The sequence below is a fragment of the Anabrus simplex genome, chromosome 3 (assembly GCF_040414725.1).
Source record: "Anabrus simplex isolate iqAnaSimp1 chromosome 3, ASM4041472v1, whole genome shotgun sequence".
Classification (NCBI taxonomy): Eukaryota; Metazoa; Arthropoda; class Insecta; order Orthoptera; family Tettigoniidae; genus Anabrus; species Anabrus simplex.
This window is the reverse complement of record NC_090267.1, coordinates 41857295-41875582: the sequence shown is the minus strand read 5'-3', so window position 1 is coordinate 41875582 and position 18288 is coordinate 41857295. Positions and strand designations below refer to the sequence as shown.

Here is an 18288-nt window from a genome sequence, read left to right as displayed (position 1 = left end):
GCAACCCTCGTAAGGAAGTCCCTCCGATGAGGATGGGTGGCGTCTGCAATGTGTAGGTAACTGCGTCTTATTGTGGTGGAGGATCGTGTTATATGAGGTGTGTAAGTTGCAAGGATGTTGGGAACAGCACAAACACCCAGTTCCCACGCCAAGTACATTGAATCTTCAAGGTTAAAATCTCCGATCCGGCCGGGAAATGAACCCGGAGCCCTCTGAACCGAAGAGCACTGCGTTGACAATTCAGACAAGGAACAAGACTTGCCCGAGATTGTGAAATATACAATTTATCGTGGCTGAACACTGCTTCGGGTATGTAGACCACCAACTGCGCTTTAGTAAGGGTCATACAGAAGGCTAGTCGAATTTATACCTTCCCGTCTGTACGTACGTCGACTGTTTTCTACTGACAGCATATACATTTTTAGGAACGTTTTGCCATCTATTGAGTAACTTTTATTTAGGAGTTGGGGAATGTCAGAAAATCAAAGAGTATCTAGCAGAGAATAGTATCCTGCTATGATCAGAAGAAGTGTACAATTTCTGGCTTGACAGGTAGTAATGAAATATGGCTGCATGCAGTCAAATTCCTAAGAATGAAAATGCTGAGAGCTTGCATCCGGGAGAAGTGGGCTCGAATCCCACAGTCGGCAGCCCTCAAGATGGTTTTCCGTGGTTTCCCATTTTCACCTCAGTACCTCAATTAAGACCACGGCCACTTCCTTCCAACTCATAGGCCTTTCCTATCCCACCGTCGCCATAAGACCTATCTGAGTTGGTGCAACGTAAAGCCACTAGCAAGAAAAAAAGAATGCAAATAAAATATACCTATCAGAATATTAATGGAAGTGTTAATCTCTTAACAACCTTCTAAGTACATGATCTATTGCAGCTTACGGTAAGCCTTCGCCTGCAATTATTGGGATCATCATTTAATGATTTCATTTTATGACTATGCAAAGTTGGATGAACTTAGAGACTTATTAGTGTCTCATGATTCACCAGCAGTTAATTCCGGTTACAATAAAACAGAAATGAAGTAAATCGGTCCAGTAGAATGGATGGACGGATTTCCCAAAGATGGTTTTAGTAAATCCTTTTAATATGTAGGTAGCCAAACAATATAAACAACGGGATTATTCACTATTGTAATATAATTTTAAAAATGTTTTATAGGTTTCATTTGACTGCCTCCGTGGTTTATCGGATGAGCAGCTGAACCATACCTTATTACTTAGTTGTTGGTAATTAAAACTGGTCTCATTTTGCAGAACTGCGAAACTATACTCTGTAACCGATACTGAAGCGGACAAGCGTTCGCTGTTACCAACATCATGAGGGAGGGGGGCATCTGAAATCTAGGTTAACTCGTAACTTGGACATGACACGAGAGTGGAAGGGAAGAAATCTCTGCAATCTATTGAAGTAACGAGAACACTTACCTTGGGAATTCTGATGGTTATCTTCATTGACTTGAGAGAGACCAGCAGGTACCCCAAACAGATACCGAGTAAATAGACGACGAATCTCGCATGGGTTGGGTAATACAGTAACTTATCGAGTTCAGCAACATGTCTCCTGAAAAAGAGAGAATGAGTACAAGATTAGCTGACGAAGTATAAGATGGAAATTAGAGACTACACTACCGAATTATTTTATATGTGACCCGTTTGCATGAAGGGTACAGAACACACGAGCTGCCAGTTGTCATAATTTTGCTTTTGGAAGATCTGTTGTGCATATAGTTATTCAAAAAATACTTTGTGCCCACACTAACGTGTTGAAGAAATACGAGACTGTACACAATGTGCAGGATATGATAGAGTACTAATACTGTCACGAATATATCACCGTCTGTTTCATACCTCCAACACACATATTATTATACAAACATGAATGACCATATTCGCTAATCGCCGTTTATATACAAATTTTTGTCTCTCCACAAAACAAGCAATCCGGCTCGATTGTATAACCTCAGAGGAATACAATCCCTATTGACAGGCTCGATTTCCTTTCTTTTCTCCAAGCCACTCAACCAAAAACCACTACGGCTAGCTTTATAAACAGGGCTAATGGTTCCCAAACACACGATCACTGTTCCTTGCTTCGACTCAAGCAAATGTCCACAAAAATTACACAGTACCTGAATACCGAAAACCAAACCAAAAAAAGGAATAGTGCAAGACAGCACAAAAAAATTTCACACCAAAACAGCAGTTAATACTGCTCTAAATCTACTCCAGCATTCCGCACAAAAGCGCCAGTGAACACTACTAGAATTCTACTCCACAGTTTCGAACAACACCACCAGTTAACAGTGCCGATATTCTACTCCATTGTTTCACAAAACTGTGCCAGTTAACACCGCTGATATTCTACTCCAATCTTCCACACAAAAGCGCCAGTTAACACTGCTCCAATTCTACTCCAATGTTCCGCAGAACAGCGCCAGTTAACAATGCTCCAATTCTACTCCAATGATCCGCACAACTAAGCCAGTTAACACCGCTGATATTCTTCTCCATTCTTCCGCGCAACAGCGCCAGTTAACACTGCCCCATTTCTACTCCACTGTTCCACACAACAGCGTCAGTTATCACTGCTCCAAATCTCCTCTACTTTTCCACACTACAGCGCCAGTTAACACTGCTCCATTTCTCCTCTACTGCTCTACACAACAGCGCCAGTTAACACTGCTCCAATTCTACTCCACTGCTCCTCATTACAGTTCCAGTTAACACTGCTCCAATTCCACTGCTCTTTTACTCACAACAGCGCCAGTTAACCTTGCTCCAATTCTACTCCACTGTTCCACTCAACAGCGTCTCTTAACACAGCTCCAATTATCCTCCACTGTTCCACACAATGGCACCAGGTAACACAGCACGAATTCTACTGCAATATTCCGCAAAACAACGCCAGTTAACACTGCTCCAATTCTACTCCATTCTTCCGCACAACAGCGCCAGTTATAACTGCTACAGTTCTCCTCCTCTGTACCACACAACAGCGCCAGTTAACACTGTTCCAATATCCTCCACTGTTCCGCACAAAGGCGCCAGTTAACACAGCACCAATTCTACTCCACTGGTCCGCACAACAGCGCCAGTTAACACTGCTCCAATTCTACTCCAATGATCCGCACAACTAAGCCAGTTAACACCGCTGATATTCTTCTCCATTCTTCCGCGCAACAGCGCCAGTTAACACTGCCCCATTTCTACTCCACTGTTCCACACAACAGCGTCAGTTATCACTGCTCCAAATCTCCTCTACTTTTCCACACTACAGCGCCAGTTAACACTGCTCCATTTCTCCTCTACTGCTCTACACAACAGCGCCAGTTAACACTGCTCCAATTCTACTCCACTGCTCCTCATTACAGTTCCAGTTAACACTGCTCCAATTCCACTGCTCTTTTACTCACAACAGCGCCAGTTAACCTTGCTCCAATTCTACTCCACTGTTCCACTCAACAGCGTCTCTTAACACAGCTCCAATTATCCTCCACTGTTCCACACAATGGCACCAGGTAACACAGCACGAATTCTACTGCAATATTCCGCAAAACAACGCCAGTTAACACTGCTCCAATTCTACTCCATTCTTCCGCACAACAGCGCCAGTTATAACTGCTACAGTTCTCCTCCTCTGTACCACACAACAGCGCCAGTTAACACTGTTCCAATATCCTCCACTGTTCCGCACAAAGGCGCCAGTTAACACAGCACCAATTCTACTCCACTGGTCCGCACAACAGCGCCAGTTAACACTGCTCCAATTCTACTCCAATGATCCGCACAACTAAGCCAGTTAACACCGCTGATATTCTACTCCATTCTTCCGCGCAACAGCGCCAGTTAACACTGCCCCATTTCTACTCCACTGTTCCACACAACAGCGTCAGTTATCACTGCTCCAAATCTCCTCTACTTTTCCACACTACAGCGCCAGTTAACACTGCTCCATTTCTCCTCTACTGCTCTACACAACAGCGCCAGTTAACACTGCTCCAATTCTACTCCACTGCTCCTCATTACAGTTCCAGTTAACACTGCTCCAATTCCACTGCTCTTTTACTCACAACAGCGCCAGTTAACCTTGCTCCAATTCTACTCCACTGTTCCACTCAACAGCGTCTCTTAACACAGCTCCAATTATCCTCCACTGTTCCACACAATGGCACCAGGTAACACAGCACGAATTCTACTGCAATATTCCGCAAAACAACGCCAGTTAACACTGCTCCAATTCTACTCCACTGTTCCGCACAACACCGCCAGTTAACACTGATCCAGTTATCCTAAACAGTTCCGCACAATGGCGCCAGTTAACACAGCAAGAATTCTACTCCAATGTTCCGCACAACAGCGCCAGTTAACACTGCTCCAATTCTACTTCAATGTTCTGCACAATAACGCCAGTTAAAGCAGGTTATATTCTAGTCCATTCTTCCGCACAACAGCGCCAGTTAACACTGCTCCATTTCTACTCCACTGTTTCTCACAACAGCGCCAGTTAACACTACTCCAATTTTACTCCACTGTTTCTCACAACAGCGCCAGCTAACACTGCACCAATCCTTCTCCAATGCTCCGCAGAACATCATCTGCTATCACTGCTCCAATTCTACTCCACTGCTACGCACAAAAGCGCCAGTCAATACTGCTCCAATTCTACTCCACTATTTCTCACTACAACGCAGTTAAAACACATCCTATTCTCTTAGAATATTCCGCACAATGGCACCAGTTTACACTGCACCAATTCTACTGCAATGCCCCGCACAACAGCGCCAGTTAAACTGCTACAATTCAACTCCACTGTTCCACACAGTAGCGCCAGTTAACACTGCCCCAATTCTGCTCCCCTGTTCCACAAAACAGCGCCAGTTACCACTGTTCCAAATCTCCTCCAATGTTCCGCGCAACAGCGCCGGTTAACACTACTCGAATTCTGCTCCACTGTTACGCACAACAACGCCAGTTAACACTGCTCCAATTCTACTTCACTGTTCCGCACAACAGCGCCAGTTAACACTGCTCCAATTCTACTCGATTGTTCCGCACAACAGCGCCAGTTAACAGTACTCCAATCCTACTCCATTGTTCCCATCAACAGCGCCAGTTAACACTGGTCCATTTCTGCTCCACTGTTCCGCACAACAACGCCAGTTATCACTGCTCCAATTCTACTCCATTGTTCCGCACAACAGCGCCTGTTAACACAGCTCCAATCCTACTCCATTGTTCCGCACAACAGCGCCAGGTAACACTACTCTAATTCTGCCCACTGTTCCGCACAACAACGCCAGTTAACACTGCTCCAATTCTACTCCATTGTTCCGCACAACAGCGCCAGTTAACACTGCTCCAATTCCACTCCACTGTTCCGAACAACAGCGCCAGTTAACACTGCTTCAATTTAACTCCACTGCTCCGAACAACAGCGCCAGTTAACACTGCACAAATTCTACTCCACTGTCCCGCACAACAGCGCCAGTTAAAACTACTACAAATTTACTCCACTCTCCCGCACAGCAGCGCCAGGTAACACTGCTCCGATTCTTCTCCATCGTTCCACACAACAGCGCCAGGTAACACTGCTCCAATTCTTCTCCACCGTTCCACAAAACAGCGCCAGTTAACACTGCACAATTTCTACTCCACTGTCCCGCACAACAGCGCCAGTTAAATCTACTACAAATTTACTCCACTCTCCCGCACAGCAGCGCCAGGTAACACTGCACCAATTCTACTACACTCCTCCGCACAACAGTGCCACTTAACACTGCAACAATTCCACTCCACTGTTCCGAACAACAGCGCTAGTTAACACTGCTTAAATTTCACTCCACTGTTCCGAACAACAGCGCCAGTTAACACTGCACAAATTCTACTCCACTGTCCCGCACAACAGCGCCAGTTAAAACTACTACAAATTTACTCCACTCTCCCGCACAGTAGCGCCAGGTAACACTGCTCCAATTCTACACACTGTACCGCACAAAAGCGCCAGTTAACACTGCACCAATTCTACTACACTCCTCCGCACAACAGTGCCACTTAACACTGCAACAATTCCACTCCACTGTTCCGAACAACAGCGCCAGTTAACACTGCTTAAATTTAACTCCACTGTTCCGAACAACAGCGCCAGTTAACACTGCACAAATTCTACTCCACTGTCCCGCACAACAGCGCCAGTTAAAACTGCTACAGTTCTCCTCCTCTGTACCACACAACAGCGCCAGTTAACACTGCTATAATTCTACTCCACTGTTCCGCACAACAGCGCCAGTTATAACTGCTACAGTTCTCCTCCTCTGTACCACACAACAGCGCCAGTTAACACTGTTCCAATATCCTCCACTGTTCCGCACAAAGGCGCCAGTTAACACAGCACCAATTCTACTCCACTGGTCCGCACAACAGCGCCAGTTAACACTGCTCCAATTCTACTCCAATGATCCGCACAACTAAGCCAGTTAACACCGCTGATATTCTTCTCCATTCTTCCGCGCAACAGCGCCAGTTAACACTGCCCCATTTCTACTCCACTGTTCCACACAACAGCGTCAGTTATCACTGCTCCAAATCTCCTCTACTTTTCCACACTACAGCGCCAGTTAACACTGCTCCATTTCTCCTCTACTGCTCTACACAACAGCGCCAGTTAACACTGCTCCAATTCTACTCCACTGCTCCTCATTACAGTTCCAGTTAACACTGCTCCAATTCCACTGCTCTTTTACTCACAACAGCGCCAGTTAACCTTGCTCCAATTCTACTCCACTGTTCCACTCAACAGCGTCTCTTAACACAGTTCCAATTATCCTCCACTGTTCCACACAATGGCACCAGGTAACACAGCACGAATTCTACTGCAATATTCCGCAAAACAACGCCAGTTAACACTGCTCCAAATCTACTCCACTGTTCCGCACAACACCGTCAGTTAACACTGATCCAGTTATCCTAAACAGTTCCGCACAATGGCGCCAGTTAACACAGCAAGAATTCTACTCCAATGTTCCGCACAACAGCGCCAGTTAACACTGCTCCAATTCTACTTCAATGTTCTGCACAATAACGCCAGTTAAAGCAGGTTATATTCTAGTCCATTCTTCCGCACAACAGCGCCAGTTAACACTGCTCCATTTCTACTCCACTGTTTCTCACAACAGCGCCAGTTAACACTACTCCAATTTTACTCCACTGTTTCTCACAACAGCGCCAGCTAACACTGCACCAATCCTTCTCCAATGCTCCGCAGAACATCATCTGCTATCACTGCTCCAATTCTACTCCACTGCTACGCACAAAAGCGCCAGTCAATACTGCTCCAATTCTACTCCACTATTTCTCACTACAACGCAGTTAAAACTCATCCTATTCTCTTAGAATATTCCGCACAATGGCACCAGTTTACACTGCACCAATTCTACTGCAATGCCCCGCACAACAGCGCCAGTTAAACTGCTACAATTCAACTCCACTGTTCCACACAGTAGCGCCAGTTAACACTGCCCCAATTCTGCTCCCCTGTTCCACAAAACAGCGCCAGTTACCACTGTTCCAAATCTCCTCCAATGTTCCGCGCAACAGCGCCGGTTAACACTACTCGAATTCTGCTCCACTGTTACGCACAACAACGCCAGTTAACACTGCTCCAATTCTACTTCACTGTTCCGCACAACAGCGCCAGTTAACACTGCTCCAATTCTACTCGATTGTTCCGCACAACAGCGCCAGTTAACAGTACTCCAATCCTACTCCATTGTTCCCATCAACAGCGCCAGTTAACACTGGTCCATTTCTGCTCCACTGTTCCGCACAACAACGCCAGTTATCACTGCTCCAATTCTACTCCATTGTTCCGCACAACAGCGCCTGTTAACACAGCTCCAATCCTACTCCATTGTTCCGCACAACAGCGCCAGGTAACACTACTCTAATTCTGCCCACTGTTCCGCACAACAACGCCAGTTAACACTGCTCCAATTCTACTCCATTGTTCCGCACAACAGCGCCAGTTAACACTGCTCCAATTCTACTCCATTGTTCCGCACTACGGCGCCAGTTTACACTGCTCCTATCCTACTCCAATGTTCCGAACAACAGCGCCAGTTAACACTGCTCCATTTTAATCAACTGTTCCGCACAACAGCGCCAGTTACTACTGCATCAATTCTACTCCACTGTCCAGCACAACAGCGCCAGTTAAGACTGCTACAATTCTACTCCACTGTCCCGCTTAACAACGCTAGGTACACTGCTCCAATTCTACTCCACTGTTCCACACAACACCGCCAGTTAACACTACCTCAAATTCTACTCCAATGTTCCGCATGACAGCGCCAGTTTACACTGCTCCAATTCTGCTCCTCTGTTCCGCAAAAGAGCGCCAGTTAACACTGCACCAATTCTCTTCCACTGTTCCGCACAAAAGCGCCAGTTAACACTACTCCAATTCTACTCGACTGTTCCGCACAACAGTGCCAGTTAACAATGCTCGAATTGTACTCCACTGTTCCGCACTACAGCACCAGTTAACACTGCACCAATTCTACTTCACTGTTCCGCACTACAGCGCCAGATAACACTGCACCAATTCTACTCCACTGTTCCGCACAACAGCGCCAGTTAACACTGCTCCAATTCTACTCTACTGTTCCGCACAACAGCGCCAGATAACACTGCTCCAATTCTACACCATTGATCCACACAACAGAGACAGTTAACACTGCTCCAATTCTCCTCCACTGTTCCGCACAACAGCGCCAGGTAACACTGCACCAATTCTACTCCACTGTTCCGCACAACAGCGCCAGTTAACACTGCTCCAATTCTACTCCACTGTTCCGCAAAAAAGCGCCAGTTAACACTACTCCAATTCTACTCCACTGTTCCGCACAACATTGCCAGTTAACAATGTTCGAATTCTACTCCACTGTTCCGCACTACAGCGCCAGTTAAAACTGTACCAATTCTACTCCACTGTCCAGCGCAACAGCGCCAGTTAAAACTGCTACAATTCTACTCCACTGTTCCGCACAACAACGCCAGGTACACTGCTCCAATTCTACTCCATTGTTCCGCACTACAGCGCCAGTTAACACTGCTCCAATTCCAATCCACTGTTCCGCACAAGAGCGCCAGTTAACACTGCTCCAATTCTACTCCACTGTTCCGCACAACAGCGCCAGTTAACACTGCTCCAATTCTATCCCACGGTTCCGCACAACAGCGCCAGTTATCGCTGCTCCAATTCTACACCATTGATCCACACAACAGAGCCAGTTAACACTCCTCAATTCTCCTCCACTGTTCCGCACAACAGTACCAGTTGCACAGTTCAAATTCTACTCAACTTCTCCGCACAACAGCGCCATTTAACCGTGCTCCATTCTACTCCAATTCTTCTCATAATAGTGGAAGTTAACACTGTCCGAATAATACTCCACTCCTCCGCACAACAGCGCTTAACACTGCTAAAACCGGGCGAGTAGGCCTTGCGCTTAGAGGCGCTCGGCTGTGAGCTTGCATCCGGGAGATTGTACATTTGAATCCCAATGTCGGCAGCCCTGAAGATGGTTTTCCGTGATTTCCCAACTTCACACCTGGTAAATGCTGGGGCTGTGCCTTAATTAAGGCCACGGCCGCTTCCTTCCAACTCCTAGGCCTTTCCTATCCCAAGGTCGCAATCAGACCTATCTGTGTCGGTGCGAAGTAAGCCCCTAGCAAAAAAACCAACTCCAGTTCTATTCCACTGCTTTGCACAACAGCGCCAGTTAACACTACCCCAATTATACTCCACTGTTCCGAACAAAAGCGCCAGTAAACACTGCTCAATTCTAATCCACTGTTCCACACAACAGCGCCAGTTAACACTGCTCCACTTCTACTCCATTCTTCCACACAACAGCACCAGTTAAGACTGCACCTATTCTACTCCACTGTTCCGTACAACAACGCCAGTTAACACTGCTCCAATTCTACTCCATTCTTCCACAGAACAGCACCAGTTAACACTGCACCTATTCTAATCCACTGTTCCACACAACAGCACCAGTTAAGACTGCACCTATTCTACTCCACTGTTCCGTACAACAACGCCAGTTAACACTGCTCCAATTCTACTGCATTCTTCCACACAACAGCACCAGTTAACACTGCACCTATTCTAATCCATTCTTCCACACAACAGCACCAGTTAAGACTGCACCTATTCTACTCCACTGTTCCGTACAACAGCGCCAGATAACACTGCTCCAATTCTACACCATTGATCCACACAACAGAGACAGTTAACACTGCTCCAATTCTCCTCCACTGTTCCACACAACAGCACCAGTTAAGACTGCACCTATTCTACTCCACTGTTCCGTACAACAACGCCAGTTAACACTGCTCCAATTCTACTCCATTCTTCCACAGAACAGCACCAGTTAACACTGCACCTATTCTAATCCACTGTTCCACACAACAGCACCAGTTAAGACTGCACCTATTCTACTCCACTGTTCCGTACAACAACGCCAGTTAACACTGCTCCAATTCTACTCCATTCTTCCGCACAACAGCGCCAGTAAACACTGCTCAGTTCTAATCCACTGTTCCACACAACAGCGCCAGTTAACACTGCTTCAATTTAACTCCACTGTTCTGCACAACAACGCCAGTTAACACCGCTGATATTCTACTCCATTCTTCCGCACAACAGCGCCAGTTAACACTGCTCCAATTTTAATCCACTGTTCCGCACAAAAGCGTTAGTTAACACTGCTCCAATTCTACACCACTGTTCCGCACAAAAGCGCCAGTTAACACTGCTCCAATTCTACACCACTGTTCCGCACAACATTGCCGGTTAACACTGCTCCAACTCTACACCACTGCTCCGCTCAACAGCGCCACTTAACACTGCACAAATTTAACTCCACTGTTCCGCTCAACAGCGCCAGTTAACACTGCACAAATCTTAATCCACTGTTCCGCGCAAAAGCGCCAATTAACGCTGCTCCAATTCTACTCCACTGTTTCTCACAATAGCGCCAGTTAACACCGCTCCAATACTACTCAACTGCTCCGCACAACAGTACCAGTTAACACTGCTCCAATTATACGCCACTGTTCCACACAACATTGCCAGTTAACACTGCTCCAATTCTACTCTACTGCTCCGCACAACAGTGCCAGTTAACACTGCTCCAATTATACACCACTGTTCCGCACAACATTGCCAGTTAACACTGCTCCAATTCTACACCACTGCTCCGCACAACAGTGCCAGTTAACACTGCACCAATTCTACTCTACTGCCTCGCACAACAGTGCCAGTTAACACTGCTCCAAAACTACGCCACTATTCCGCACAACAGCGTCAGTTAACACTGCTCAAATTTTAATCCACTGTTGCGCACAACAGCGTCGTTTAACACTGCTCCATTTCTCCTCCACTGTTCCGCACAACAGCGCCATTTAACGCTGCTCCATTCTACTCCACTTCTTCTCATAATAGCGCAAGTTATCACTGCCCCAATTATACTCCACTCCTCTGCCCAACAGCGCTAGTTAACACTGCTCCAAACGGGCGAGTTGGCCGTGCGCATATAGGCGCGCGGCTGTGAGCTTGCATCCGGGAGATAGTACATTCGAATCCTAATATCGGCAGCCCTGAAGGTGGTTTTCCGTGATTTCCCACTTTCACGCCCGGAAATGCTTGGGCTGTGCCTTAATTTAGGCCACGGCCGCTTCCTTCCATTTCCTAGGCCTTTCCTATCCCATCGTCGCAATAAGACCCCTCTGTGTCGGTGCGGATTAAAGCCCCTTTCAAAAAAGAACACTGCTCCATTCTACTCCACTCTTCCGAACAACAGTGCCAGTTAACACTGCTCCTTTCTACTCCACTGTTCGAACAACAGCGCCAGTCCACGCTGCTCCATTTTATTCTACTGTTCCGCACAACAGCGCCAGTTAACTATGCTTCAATCCTACTCCACTGCTCCGCACAACAGCGCCAGTTAACTATGCTTCAATTCTACTCCACTTCCCCGCACAGCAGCGCATGTTAACACTGCTCCATTCTACTCCACTGCTCCGCACAACAGCGCCAGTTAACACTCCTCCAATTCTACTCCACTGCTCCGCACAACAGCGCCAGTTAACACTGCTCCGATTCTCCTCCACTGTTCCGCACAATGGCGCCAGTTAACACAGCACCAATTCTACTCCACTGCTCCGCACAACAGCGCCAGTTAACGCTGCTCCAATTCTACTCCACTGTTCCACACAACAACTCCAGTTACAATCGCTGATATTCTACTTCATTCTTCCGCACAACAGCGCCAGTTAACACTGGTCCAATTTTAATCCACTGTTCCGCACAACAGCGCCAGTTAACACTGCTCCATTCTATTCCACTGTTCCGAACAACAGCGCCAGTTAACACTGCTCCATTCTATTCCACTGTTCCGCACAACAGCGCCAGTTAACACCGATTACTTGAAGCTTACATTCGAATTCATTTTCGCAAACAATCAAGACCCATGAGGTCATCTTAGCTACCTGCAGGACTCATTAGTGATATCAGTGGAACAGATTGATATTCACCGTGGCAGATCAACGTATGTAGAGAAATGTATGATAAGTGCAATGCAGTAATTTTAAATACGTTGAAAGAAGTGGATGATGTTCCCCTCTGAGCGTAAGAATAATACTAACTCAGTAGATAATACATATAAAAACCATCTTCGCAAATACGATGTTATGTCGTATTCTTCTGGAGCGAGTGGATCTTGTGACCTGAACTGTATGTTGAAGAATTTAAAATATTTTCGTTAATGCGGCTGCCAGAGGCTCGAACGGAAAGTGCAATGCAGTAATCCGATAAGCGCATAATCCCACTGGAAGTTGTTGTGATTACGTAGCATGTACTCCGAAATATGGTCCTAATGACCCATATAAACATATGTTTTAACTTAATAGTAGATCTGTGGTGATTTTAAATCCGCTGAGTCAGCACATTTCAGCAGCTTCAGCACCAGAGATCATTGACCCGGGTGAGCACGTACTCTTGTTTGTAAACAAAGCCACGTGCTTTTCTGACAGCTGTCAAGCTGGCATCTTTAAGCAATAGAACATCTGTAACCTCAGTGTTGCATGCGAATTTTGAATTCCACGTGCTTTTTTGGCAGCTGTCACCTGGGCATTATTAAACAAGAGAGCATCGCTAACTTCAGTGCTGCTATCTTGACGGGGCTAAAACCTCATGGCTACCACCTTATGCACGTGGATAATGACTATACAAGAACTCATTTAGGTATTAGATTACATTATATGTAAATCAATCAGACTGAATAGTTCATGATTTTATATCTCAAACACGGTAGAAATGCAGTGACGGTTCCGTACGTTTTACAGCATTATAACGGATTCAACATAGTGCAGTCTTATGTGGAATACCTTGTAGACGAGGGATGTGTTCACTGTAGAGATGGTCGAAGTGACGCTCTGTGTTCCAAAACGTTCGATACGGCACACCGAATTATTTCGAACCAGTTTGTCGACGCACGGCACACTTCCACTTCGGACTGCAAGACAAGCAGTACCTGGACAGTGTCTCGCGACGGCACAGTGAAGCAGTGTGACGGCACACGGTACACTTGTCACGGAGTACAAGATAAGCAGTGTTTTGCGATGGCGTGGTAAAACATGAACCAAGCTTCATAACTAAGTTCAGTTCGCTGAATAAACAGTTGTACGTTCTTATAACGATAAAATATGAGGTTCATGAAATATTTAATGAGTAAAAGTACAAAAGACAGTTTGATAAATAATTAATGTACAGTATAATAGTACTGGTACATAGTAATAATACGCATTTGCTTCTTAACTAAGCGCTTAGAATGATACTGAAAGGGATCAGTTTTACAGCTACAATCGCACGAAATCTGTTAACAAAGTTGAATAATTATAAAATGCTAAATCAAATTTAAGAAGAGTTCAAAATAGTTATTCTATGTTCTACAATAAACTTAACCTAATCCGGTTACAAAAGCATAGTAAAATACAAGCTTAAGTAATTGAACTAACTTGAATAATTGTAAAATGAGTATTGAGATCCAAGCGTCGGAGATCGGAATCTTACGTAGATTAATGAACAACCTAAACTAGTTACAAAAGCGGAGGAAGATATTTAATAGACTAAATGAACAAGATTTAAAGATAATAAAATGAGAAATTAATTCTAAGAAGATTCAGAGATTGGTATTATATGTAAAGTAACAACTTGGCCTGATCCAATTAAAAAATCCACTTCGTATTAATGTTTAAGAACATAATCATCAAAAATGTTGCACTCGACCTCGTGGCGGGAACTGGATACATCTGGAATCCATAAGTCACGCATTCGAGAATTTTCGATTCAAAAATTTACAAATCTTTTTATTAATGACCCTATAGTCTTAGGAGATACGCCATTCTATAGCCAATCACAAGAACGTCACTGTTGTCAAATCTCAGGAAAATCCATCTAGGATTTCGACTAAGTCCCCTTTGAAACAATCACGTTATCATATGACTTTTTATGCCTTGGTAGTATAAAAGCGATAGACAGACATTCTTCGGCAACAGCTCTGCCTGGTCACACCTTGTGTTATTCTGTCTATCGGAAAGTAAAGTCAAGTGACGATGTGGTGATGGTAAAACGGGACTTGTAAATTCTCACGCCTAGAATTGAATTTAGTGTAATTCTGAACTGTGGAACTAAATGTTTCTTCGATCAAAAACCAAGTTGAGTGTTTAACCAATTTCGTTGCTCTGCAAGTGTTATTTCATTTTTTAATATTTCAGTAAGAGTGATATTTGAAAGTGAATATTTCTTGCAATTCAACACTTATGTTCTCCTTCACTAGTACAGTATCGACACTTGCTACTGCCTACACGTGAACGCGACTGGCTTCACCTCACGACACTGGCTCACTGACACACTGACACACTCTCCCGCTGAAAGCAATATCTTCCTTGTAAAGATATTTCCGAATTGGCCCAGACTGTATCTAGCTTTCATAGCAAGTTGAAGCTTTTTGGGAAAGACCTTCAGACTAAAACATTTTCTCACTTCAAATGTTTGAAGAAAATTACTGAAAGCCTTCCTGACGTTCAGGTGGAAACTGAAGATTAAATGTCTGGTTTGGCGAAGAAATCAATGGATTTAGTGATTTGAGATCACTTCCTTCATTTTCATTCCTGGAAAATCCTTTTTCTGTTGATGTTGTGGGCGATGGCAGTCCTGTTTCATCACCAATAACAAAATAGACAGCAACTGTAGAGTTAGAGCTACAAGAACTGCAAGAGGACGAAGGATTAAAAGGATTCAAACGAAGTGGCATTTCTACCATAGAATTTTGGAAGAATGTTCCAGAAGAAAAATACCCACTAACAAAAGTGTGTGCTAAGAGATCTCAATCTTTGGGACTACTTATGTGTGTGAATCACTGTTCTCAACGATTAAATTCATTAAATCTACATATCGATCTGAACGAACTGATGAAAATTTAAGTGAACTTGTGCGAACTGCGCTTGCCAATTATCAGCCAAATTTCAAAAAACTAACAGCAAAAATGAACACCCAAAAAAGCACTTCTCAAAAATAAAATCTCATTCATTGATGTGTACCTGAAAAATAATGTACTGTGTAGTGTAGAAAATAAACGTCCATTCATTTGTTATAACATGAAAAACGTGTCTTCATTTTATAAACCATTTTCTAAACATGCTCTCAATTTTTTGTCTCCTAAATTTGCGGCTCCCAGAAGTAAGGTTAGTGGACACCCCTGGTGTATAGCAAGCGACTCTGTTTAGTTTCATATGTTTTCAATAACCATAAAATCTGTTCAATCATTATTTCATTCTGTTGGTAACATTTTCGTTTCTTAACTCAATGCTAACCGCATTTTAAACTTTAATATTTTGAAGTGGCAATCATTAATATCTATCTTCAAGTGTCAATTGAAGTTTATTGGCATATTCCAAACAAGGCAGTACTTTGCATATTTTTGAGACATGAGATTGTGAACGTGTTGGGGGATTGTACGACTGTGTGCACTCGCATAAAGCTAAACCAAGAGTGATTAACCCGCATGAAGTTCGACGTAGAACACTTAAAAATTAGAGATCTTCAGATACGAGGTACGAGTTCGATTCCATGGTGGCGAGTGGACTTGGGGGTACGAGTCCAATTCCATGGTGACGAAAGGATCCTTGAGTACGTGTTGCCTGGAAATCATTCTGGAAGACGATTCGAGAGATGGCGGTTCAATGTATCAAGGTGATATGAATTTCAAACTTGCCAATTTTTTTTGAATAAACCAAGAGTTCAAAGTACATCTTCACTTATTACAGATAGAACTTATCCTCCTGTACCAAGCCCTAGCTATTTGATCTAGGAAGCGCCTTGAGAACTTTAATTCATGTTCTTTTTAAGGAAAAAGTTAGTACGGGCTATCTTTCTCTGGTACAGGGAGGAATAGGTAATCTTGGCTGTGTTATAGTATGACCCTGCTCATAAAACAACATCCTTCTTCGGTGTAAAACTAAGACCTTCAATTACGGAGTACATTGTTCTTAAAGTAACCTGAACTGCGGTTCTGAATATGGAGCGTCTATTAACCAATTTCTACTCACCTTCAGGACAATGTTACTATAGAGGCGAGGAGATAAAGCATCGTTACTGTATCGAAGCATCGATGTAGGTGACATGTACTGAACAACTGTTGTTTGTGTTCACGCGAGACGACACACAAAACAACAGTGAAGCTTTGATGGTTCGAGGCATCGAGGTAGGTTATTACCCCGGCTCAGTGTTTCGAAGCATAAACGAGATAGCCAAGTCTAGTTCACTGCGACAGAAAGGAACACACCCGCCAGCCTCCAGAAGTATATTTACTTTTAGAACCCAATGTAACCTATCACGTGCCACTCTTCACTGCTGAAACATGCAGTAGTATTTCCATTGGCTGAGTTATAATCGGATATGACGTCATTTTCAGCATTCAAATCAAACATATTCCGTTACCAAACCACGCACAGTAAAATCACCACTAAATGCAACCTGTAACGAAACAATGTACAGTGCAAAAGAACAATAATTTTATACTGAACTTACGATAACATACCGGGGGATAGAGAACGTGCACCCTCCTGTCAGCAAGCCGGCAATGTGAGCCGTTTTATTTTTGCCGAGGACTTAAGCAATCCAGAATTTAGAACTAAGATCGTACCTTGTGACAGGAGATGTTGGAAATTTTCTCCTCCTGCGTCCACACTTTTATGACATTGTCTTACGAAACTCTCATTCATAATTTCAACATTTTCGTAGCCCACCATGCTGAGCTCTTCAAAATATCGACTTATTTTCAAGTCGTCCTAGGGATTTCGTATGTGAATGTTCTAATCATTCTGCCATTTCGTTTACTTTTTCCTCGTTAAGTACACGTTTCTTTCAACCTCGCGTCCAATCGAGTAAAGAACCAGTTCCTCTCAATTTGTTTACGAGTCTCCGCAAGGTCTTTTTCCATAGAGGGCGTAGAACTGGAAATTTTGTTACAAATCACCTGGGGCTTCCCTGCAGGACTCTGTTTGCACATAATTTTTGTACATAAATACCCTTTCATCTACCGTGTACATTATGAGAATTATATCTCGAAGTAACACTTCACAACACGAGAACAGTTAGGGCAACAGATCAACACTTAATACACGTTCTAAGCACGGACCTGAACTGCGAAGTGCGGGCATTCCCGTGCTGTCGCTGCGCTGGGTAACGGGAAGTGATGAGTCAACGGGAGGCAGATAAGCGCACTGTATGTTTCCTTTAACCTAATGAAATTTGTAAAATGTAGTTTTCATACAATTTGCTTTACGTCGCACCGACACAGATAGGTTTGTTGGCGATGGTGGCATAAGAAATGCCTAGGGAAGGGGAGAAAATGGACTTGGATTTAATTAAGGTACATCTCTTGCATTTGCCTGATGTTAAAATTGAAAACCACGAAATACCGTCTTCTGGGCTCCCGACAGTAGAACGTAATTCTGAAGTGCCACCATTTCTGCAAATATTTGAAGATATTTGAAGTTCCTAAATAAATTCAAATATCACCGATTACTTTCCTCTCTAACTCTGTTCCACAGGTGCGGGGTACACTTTATGAATCACGGAACGCCACCCCAATCAATATAATACGTGGTCTGGATGTAATATGAAGCATTTTAGATCCGATTTAAT

The 18288-nt window shown here is 44.2% G+C and overlaps 1 protein-coding gene across 1 annotated transcript in view; it reads right to left on the bottom strand.

The window, feature by feature from the left end:
• Positions 1–18288, bottom strand: part of LOC136865954 (nose resistant to fluoxetine protein 6) — a 127422-nt gene that overhangs the window by 34106 nt on the left and 75028 nt on the right. Inside the window, exon 9 of the mRNA XM_067142518.2 lies at positions 1440–1575. Coding sequence (XP_066998619.2) covers positions 1440–1575 — 136 coding nt within the window. The remainder of the gene's footprint in view (positions 1–1439; positions 1576–18288) is intronic.